General features: G+C 38.2%; 1 protein-coding gene across 1 annotated transcript in view; it reads left to right on the plus strand.

Annotated features, from left to right (window-relative positions):
* The window catches only part of PITPNC1 (phosphatidylinositol transfer protein cytoplasmic 1), a gene marked incomplete at its 5' end in the record, with an annotated part of 205,859 nt that extends 199,948 nt beyond the window's left edge, over nt 1–5,911 (plus strand). Inside the window, 1 exon segment of the mRNA XM_084647485.1 lies at nt 752–5,911. Coding sequence (XP_084503611.1) covers nt 752–1,011 — 260 coding nt within the window. The 3' untranslated portion in view covers nt 1,012–5,911.
* Nucleotides 5,912–9,703: the final 3,792 nt, after the last annotated feature.

The raw sequence follows: 9,703 nt of genomic DNA on the forward strand, positions 1-9,703 counted from the left end.
GAATTCTGAGTTTGTACAGAAAAATTAGATGGGTTACACCTGGCTTAGGAGTTTATTAGAAAATGTTTGTATTGCTGTTTGGAACACGTTATTCTGGGCTTACTCTGCCCTCTTGTGGATTTGTACAGTAGTGTCTATGTGACCGATACATTTGCTCACCTCCACATGAGAAGGCTTTCTCTAGTAACAGGGAAGCATTCTTTGGGCCTGATTCTTCATTGCGTTGCACCTTGTGCAATCATTTACACTTGTGCAAAGGAGGTGTGTAATGCTACCAATTCTGATCTCATAATTCCACAGGTGTAAACAACTTCACGGAATTCAAAGCAGTGGAGAATGAGGCCTTTTGTGTGGGGAAGACCCTTCTCCACAAGCCCACATTTTCAAAAGTGGCCTTTCATTCTGGGTGCTTTCATTTTTGGATACCCAATTTGAGACACCTAGCTCCTGTTGAAAGACATGAAGCACTCTCTTCTGCCTGGGAACTCAATATGCTCTGCGTGCTCAGCACCTCTAAAAATCAGGCCTAATGGTGTGTCAAGCCAGGCACCTAAAATCAGTGACCTCTTATGAAAACTTTGGCCAGAGCTCCTATTAACTCTAGTAGAATTCCAATACATGAATCCCCACCCTGGGGTGAGAATACACCCTTCGGTTTAGATTTTGATGGCAATCACTGCAATGGAGCTATTGAAATCATCTTTGAAGTGGTTCTAACTTTCCATTTGTCTTTCTTTTCTTCTCATTAAAGACATGACGATGGATGAAGTCCGAGAATTTGAACGTGCAACTCAGGAAGCCACCAACGAGAAAATTGGGACTTTCCCACCTGCAATATCTATCTCTAATATTTCCCTGCCTTCGTCAACCCGTAGTGCTCCTTCTAGTGCTCCATCCACTCCTCTATCCTCAGATGCTCCTGAATTCCTATCAGTTCCCAAAGACCGACCTCGGAAAAAATCTGCTCCAGAAACCCTCACGCTTCCAGACCCAGAGAAAAAAGCACTTTAAATTTAACCTAGCATGTTTCCTTCTGACAAGCCATGTCTGCCAGAACAAGAGTAACTTAACATTTACAAAGCTCAGTGTGGTTGGTTGGTTGGATTTTTTTTAACGATTTTACCAATCTAGAAAGATGATTTCTTTACTCAGACTTGTTCCCTAAAACCCTTAAATAAGTGCATGTGAGAGAACATAGTTCATATACTCTGATTCCCAAAGTAAAGCTCAAAGCCATATGGCACATGCTATTAATGTGAAATTAAATAGTCTGAGAATAGCCTGCAATTGTGATTGGAAATGCTGAAGGTATTTAATAAAGCTGGCAAGGATTTCTGAAGGGAACTAGTGTCAATTTAGGTGCAGGGTTACGTTAAAAAGGTAAAAATCCAATTTTCTCCTATTATATCAGAATTTCTAAAAATTTTCTACTCAGGCTTATCATGTCTAATCATAAACCTTTGAACTGCTACTTGTCGATACTTGAACACCAACAGCAATTATTCAAATTCAGGTGTTGCTTAATATGACTCAGGATTTGGGGCCTAGCTAACACAAACTTTAAACTTTTTAAAACTAAATAACCAATGCACCAAGGCTCCATTTGTAATTAATAATACTGACTTTAAGGCCACTGAACTATTTATACCTTGCACAGAATTTATAAAAGATTCCACCCATTTCTTGTTTATATTGTATTTTACTAGTTCTCCCCAGTCCTCTTGTGATCTCTCAAGTATGTGCTGGTGTTTGTAACCCCTGCTCCAGGTATAAAAAAGACGGAAACACAAGCCGCTAAATAGTTTAAAGAGTCCAAATAATGCAAGGGTCTTCTCCCAATGAAGCTGTCATCATAGCATTCCTGTCATTCATTTAAGTCCTCTGAACTCCTGGCTAATTACAATGAAACCAGCTTTCAGGGTCTGATACAAATCCCATTGAAGCCAGTGGGAAGACTCCCATTGCCTTCAGTGGGCTTTGGCTCAGGCCCTAAATAACCACTCGAGGGATTGTAAAAAAATCTGGAGCTCAATGAGGGAGGTCTTCTACTAAAGGTGGGGAAGAATGGTACTTAGTACATTTGTGGATACTTTAGGACAGTCTCTTAAGACAGGTGGGTGCCTAATAAGGGTAGCCTCCTGTACAGATTTCACTGTACTAATTAGTGCTGAATGTATATTATGCTATGGTGTTTTACCAGATGCAGAATAGTTGTTGTTTGAGCATGGATACTGAATAACTAGGCCATGATGCTTTGGAACAGCACCTGGGAGTAAAGATTCTGAAAATAAACATTTTTTATATGTCCACCATTGGAAAGTTCTTTAAAGATCTTCAGCCACAACCTTTGCTCTGCCCTGATGTGTTACATATTCAGATTCAATTTCAGATCCCAGTCTAGGTTTCTTGCTTCATGGGCTAATGGGATAATAATGTTGTAGAGGCAGCATATTCAGCCCTCAAACAAAAAGAAGTCATTCAACAGTGGCCACTTTAGCCAATTAAGGAGCAGATTTGATGAATTCCATCCTGTCCTCACTGGACAGAAAAATTGTGATTGTGATAGGAGACCTCATAGGTGATGAGGGGGGAAATATGGGGATCTTCTGGGCTTCCTGAGGGAGAAAGAGGACTTACCCTTACTTTATCCCTGTCCTTTCATGCTAATGCGGTCTCCAGTAGCAGGAAACAGATCTCAGACTTTGCCACTGATCTCTAAAAGGGGAGAGGAATGAAAGACATGACTTACCAAAAATAAAGGGGTCATCTGACAACTCAGTAACATGTAATGTAACATGTGGGAAAGGGGAGCAACATCCCTGGCCTGTTAGTGAAATCACCCTTCAGTCTCAGGAATAAAAATCAGAAAAGGGATTTTCTCCCCAAGCCAAGAGTAAAAAATATAGGGAAATAAGGAGCCACTTCCTTTCTAAAATTCAGCCTTATGGAGAAACCTTTCCTATTGACGTCCAGTCACAGGGTTCGTTGTTGACTTTCATATAATGGGTTTAGTCCTCTGCAATGCTACCATTGTGTTTAGTCCCCTGTGATGCTATTTAACTAATGTCAGCATCTACCACCCTTGTTGTTGTAGTAGACTTTAAATAAGTCATTGTGAATGCCCAGTGAAAGGTGGATATTATCTGAATCACATATTCATATTGAGATGGTATCTTGTACTGTCAGTTATAACAAGCATGGTGAAGCAGAGAGACGGACCTCACGGAGTTAAAGTATCACTGAATGATGAAGAATCAGTTTGTGGATAGAATTCCCCGGTGGCGGGATATGTTTGTACCATCTTCCCAGCATGGTAGCATGATTTTTGCTTGTGGAAAAGTTTAATTGACTTAAACCTTTTGACCTTTCGAATAGCTCCATGTCCAGTAGTAAATGCTAAGTTGAATGTCTGATTTTTATGGGCTAGTTTTAGTAACGGGAGAGGGAGGGGAAGAATTCCACTGTCAGATGACATTGAAAATGTGTGTGTATTTGAAATTTAAAAGCCCATGGCTAAATAAAATCCAGTAGCTCTTTGTAGGTTAGCCTATGGTATGACTTCATCCATTATCTCATATATTGTCCATGTTCTGCTTTCCTTTCCTCTCAAGGCCAGCAATTCCATGTGCTTAGTAAATTAACTGGTGATTAATATTTGTGATTTTTTTTTAGCCAGTGAAATGCCACAGGTATCAAATGCTAAAGTACCCTACATCAACTCATGACTTTAATTAACAGATGTGTGTACTAATTAAGTATTCATAATTTCTGCATGTATACAAATAAATGTTGATATTCTTTAATTTGCTTCTGAATGTTTAACACAGATCATTAGGACAAAGCATACATAGCTTTACTCATTTGTTTATTTTTTTTAAGTATCAAACTTCCTATCCTGTGTGATAAGATTATTATCGTATGTAGGTATGGGGATCAGGCATGTATGAACATTATTAACATATCTTAAGAGGATTCAAATTAATTAGCTGTATGGTGGATATTTAGGAAAGAGAAAAGAATTGACTGAGCATGCAGTGGAAAAATAATGAATCCTTAATGCTATGCCTCTGCATGCAATTCTATAACTCTGAGCTCCATTCACGAGTACTGTATTACAGAAGTATAACGTTTACTGAATAGACAACTAAAATTTTTCTAATTCACTGCTAGCCAACATGGGGATCAGTACAATCCATATCTGCCTTCAATGTGGGTGCTAATGGTGGCAAATAAAAAGATCCATAGAATGTCACTGCTTTGGATAAGAAAGAACTATAGGTTACATCATGCTTTCCACAGGTTACACAAGCATCCAATGCTGTGTTCTGCTCTGTTTTACCGCAGTGTTTCTACCATTAAATATGCTCTCAAAAATAATTTTTCAATGTCATTTCATTTTCTTTTTGTCGTGGCAGGATATCTGTTTTCTACAATGTTCCTTACACACATAAAATAAAATAAAATAAAAAAAAGCAATCTAGAATATTTTTCTGACAACATGTTTTGAGAAAATGTTTTGTTTATTTTCATTGCTGACTTGTGAATGGATTTTGTAAAAACACCTGATGTATAATTTTCAGACATGTTTGTGGGAGGGGAAGGAAGTAAGAGTATTTTGCACATGTTGATTTCTTTTGTGAAAAAAAATTGTACGAGGCACATCTTTAAAGTACGATGCAGCAAAGCAAAACTGAAGTTACTTAATAATTCTGTAGCCTCCTTATTCCCTGCTGCCATGATTGGAGAATTAAATAATACAACCATAGTGAGGCTCCACAAAAAAATTATCACCAAGAAGAGCACAATGAAGCTGATAAAGCAATTGGCTTATGATTTATTTTTAAATCCTTCTCCCCACCCTGCTCCTACTTTTATATGTATTTCCTCCAGAATAATCAGACCTCGCAGAATGATGCTGGCAATTGAGGGCCCAATCCTGCAGTCCTGACACAGGTAAAACACCAACTGAATTAAAAAGAAAGATTTCTCTGAATAAGAATTTGCAAGGGCCCGGTCCAGCCACTCTTATTTGTGTGAATAGTCTTCAGTAATAGACTTCAATGGGATTATTCACTACAGTAATGATTGGTCACATAGGTAAGAGTTACAAAATAATCCAACAGAAAGGCATAGTTTGATCTTATTCTGTTGCTTTTTGATCATACCAAGATTTTGGGAGATGATTTTTGCTCCATTGAGGGCACAATTCATGTTCATTAGTAGTAGTATACAAATACATTAGAAAACAGAATGCACTCAAATAGATATTTTGAAACTGGACTATTTGTCCAGTGACTTTAATTTGGTAATAAGACAGCAACAATCTTTAATAATGCATTGGGATTTGCTGCACTATAACTTAACATTCTCTTACTTAAAAAAGGCTCAACATACATGCTTTTTATGAGTTAGTAAGTGCAATAAGAGAGAACACATGAATTTGTCAATAGGAACTTTTCAACTGCCATTATTCAGACTTAATTTAGTTGTCTAAATTCCAAAATGCTTGAGGCTAACTGAGTCTAACAATGTTTTTGCTTTAAATGGACAGCATGGTCACTGAATTACAGTCTCCTCTAGTTTTTGGGTGTCACTAATACAGATTAATTGTTTTTATTTCATTTCTGTGAAAGTTCCGTGTGACTTTGAATGTCCCTGTAATCCTTAGTATCTAGCTTTAGGTTTAGAGTTATGACATTTAACTTAGAGAATGTACCACTGCCATCAGAGAAGGACCAAGCTTTGAAATGTGCCGTATGTTAAACAATGCAAGGCTAAGCAGAAGAATTTTATTCTCATATTTGTCATCCATATCACTTAGTTGCTGTTTTTTGAGTTATTTATTATTGTTAATAACTTACTTTTCCTTACATTCTGTTGTAAATAAACTACCAAGCAATCTTCTTTACAAGTGTGGCTATTTTCTTTTGGTCAATATCATGTGATGAGGTTCAGATTTATATAATCTCTATGGTATCTGTTCACTGATCAAAGCAATTTCCCCATATCATTTGCACATAAGCCTGAAATACATAGGATAACCCAAGGAAATAAAATTTTACCTGGACACTCAGTGCTCATGATACCCAATAAAGATGCTCACCAGTGCTTTGGTGCCACACAGTATCGCTATTATTATGGCTGAGGTAATTAAGCACACATCACTCTCAAGTTCACCTTTTCATCTGTAAATTGTTGACCATTTAAGTCACAATGCAGACCTTCAGCAGAGATTCTGCATTTCCTAATTCTCAATTTAAAGCTTGGCAACCTAGTAGTTTTAATATTGTGCATATATTGTCACAACGGGAGATAGAAAACATTTACATGGCGTTTATTGGAACTGGTTTCCCCTAGGATGCTGCAGTTACTTTTTTGTTCTACCCAGGCAAGACCTAGTCAGGTGGTGATAGTCCTTAAGGATTGTCTGTTGTTCATGGTTTGGGAGGAACGTGCTTAAAAACTTGTCAGCAATGGTGTATATGCTGACCTAAACACATTTCCTGATACAGCGATTTTTATAGTAACAATTTCATAATATCAACCAGATATAGTAAGTTGTATAGACAACTACTCCAAATTGTCATAATACTAATTGCCCATCTAGTTTCAAGGATAATTCTTCAGTGTTCACATTATTGAAATTATACACCATATACTCTGCTTTTCCTCTGCTTATCCTGAGCCCATGTCTCTCCAACACATCTCTCCCCTTACCAAGATCCTTTTCTAGACTATCTTTCTCCTCACTACATAGAATATCAGCTGCAAACAATGTACACCAAGGTGCTTCCTTTTGAATGTTCCTTTTGTGGGTATCTAGGATGAGGATAAATAAGAAAGGGCTCAGTGTTGATCCCTGATGCACACCCCGCCTTTCCTCATAGTTCATCTGTTGCACCACTAAAAGTTCTAACTGTTGATGTTGCACACACATACATGGCTTGAACAAGCCACACACGAAGTTCCGGTACCATTTTTCTCCCTCATACACACCAGATGATTTCTCTTGGAACTTGTTCAAAGGCCTTTTCCAGATCCAATAAATACCATGTGAATATTTTTCATCTCCAGTTGTGACTATATATGTACAGTATTAAAACCACTAGATTGCCAAGCTTTTACATTGAGAATTAGGAAATGCAGAGTCTCTGTTTTTCATTCAACTACCTTATGAATTGATTGCCAGTCTAGGTCCTGTTCCTGCTCCCATTGAAGTCAATGGGACTGGGCTGCACTTTTGCAAAAGGAAACAAATTTACTGCCGCTTTCTTTATTAAAATCCTATATAACAAGAATTACCTGGTAGGGAAGCAGATTTAAATCAAGCATTCTTACAAGTAGCAACCTATTATTGCATGGATGCAAAATTTCAAGAGCCTTTTCTTTTATCTGATGTGCAAGTGCTAATCTGCATATAAATTAAACCTCTTTAGCATAATCAACCATCCATAAGACCACATGAATGGCTGTAGAAATGGTCTGATAGATAATACGCGTAAGTTGTAATGGAAACAAGACTAGGAATAGAGTCTTAAATGTTGTTAATTACACCTGCCTTTAAATTTCCAAATAGGAAATTCTTAAAGATTCTTTTTAAAACTATAATATTGAGAACTTGCATAGTGCTCCACATTTTCAATGCACTTTGCAAACATTAATTAGTTAAGCCTTATTTCAATCTCTATGAAGTAAATAGGCAAGAATTATTATCACCACTTTACAGATGGGGACACTGCCGTTCAGTAAGTAGTGTTGTGATTGATACATGGTTTTAGGTATTAGTTCTGAAATCTATTATGGTTCCTCAGCACAGCTCCAATGCTGCACATAAAAATACCTTTAAAAGGCAAAGGATTGTCTTGTGATTTACAGCATAAGATTAGGAGACAAACCAAGGGGTTTTGTTAAAATCTGAATTTGGGTGAGATTTTTAGGGCTTGATTCACAAAGGGGATCTAGGTCCAACATTTAGGGCCCACTGATATTCACAAAACCTCTGTTCAGATGTCCCCAATGCTGTAGGTGCCTAAATTCCTCCAGTGCCTATATTTCAACTGGCACAGTCCCTTAGGTGCCTACATGTGCACAGCTGCCTTTGTGTTCACACCACCCAACAGTTCCACTTATAATTCACCTTTGAGGTGGAAAAGTTCACGCCCTTGCTCCACATCAGGCAGAGTGGGGATTTGAACCTGGATCTCATGCATACTGGCCTACTGCTCTAGCCATTGGACTATTGAGTAAAAAAGGCATGGTAGCAGCACCTCCTCCTCTGTTTTTCTTGAGAAAGGGTCAGTCTGGCTTAGGCCCTTAACTCCAGGAGAAAGGTTCACAGCTGTAAATCCCCAGTGGAGGGAGGCACCTATCTCTCTCTGACCTGGATTTAGGTGCCCAACACCCTATGAAGTGTGAGGCTTAGGCCACAACCCTCTCCTTGGCAATTCCTACTAGCTATTTTAGGCAGCTCAGTATGCTTGCTGTCTTTTGTGAATCCCTTTTCTGGCACGTGGCCCTCACCGAGCATTATATAGAGAGCCTGGATGCCTACCTAATGGCTGTGAATTCCATTTAACAACAGGACACATAAACTGTAATACTCAGCATGGATTTCCTTTTTGAATCTAGCCCTTAGAACCTCTAAATCTTTTGAAATGCACTTCAGGGACAATAGTAAACTTTTACAGATTTTTATTCCTGTGTAGAATCAACCTAGCTCTAGGAGAGTGAACTGAATCATGTCTGGCTTGCACATCCACAATATAGTTGTCATCTAATTTCTGGTAACTGGGCCACCTGTGTAAATGCATTGTATTCAAATGATGCCTCAGGTACACTTATATATTCCCACAATAGAACAATAGGATTGCACAGGTGTCAGGGCATAATTTGAGCAAAATGGGGTCGCTCAGGTGTATCTGAGTGCAGTATGTAGCCTGCAGAGTCTTTACTGTTTGTGTTGATGCATGAGCTAAAAAAACTCTGCTTGGCTTTCAGATCCCAAAATGTTTGCAGAGCTGATGGTTACCTGGAAAAATCTGATACAGCATCAGAAAGACACAATAACTGTAAGCTATTTTTACAAATACATTTTTCAGAGCAGAGCTGCATTTTCCCTCAAAGTGGGAATATTCTAGTGGGAATATAAGAAAACCTCCAGATCCCCTGTTCTCTCCAGAAATCATTTTTTTCTGCTGCTAGCTTTGTGTCCTGGTATTATTTCCATATACTAGCAATAATAAAGAGAATCTTTTCTGGGACTGAATAGCTCAAGGTATTTGTACTAGACAATAGAGACTTTCTCTTCCAGCACCTTGGTTTGCATCCAGCCTCGATCACTATTGACTGCAACTCATCATTCAATAAGTGATATGAGCTTTGTACTCTCAATCCATTTCCCCACAGGCAAATTTACACATTGTAAACACTACCATCAAAACAAGCACCCTTCTTGGCATCCTCACCAGAAATACCAACAATTAAATACTCTCTTTTTTTCCCATGTAGAGATTGGTCATCCTCCATGGGGAAAGGAAAAGGTCTTTTCACTATCATATTTACTTGTATCGAAAGCAAGAAAAAACATGTGGCACTTTGCTTTGACTGACAAATATTCAAACTCTATACTCTTCAGAAGTGTGCCTGGTTCCAACACATTTGTGCTACCAAACTAGAAAAATATTGCTTGATGACCAAGAGCTTT

Source organism: Lepidochelys olivacea (assembly GCF_965140295.1).
Source record: "Lepidochelys olivacea isolate rLepOli2 genome assembly, chromosome: 14".
Lineage (NCBI taxonomy): Eukaryota > Metazoa > Chordata > Testudines > Cheloniidae > Lepidochelys > Lepidochelys olivacea.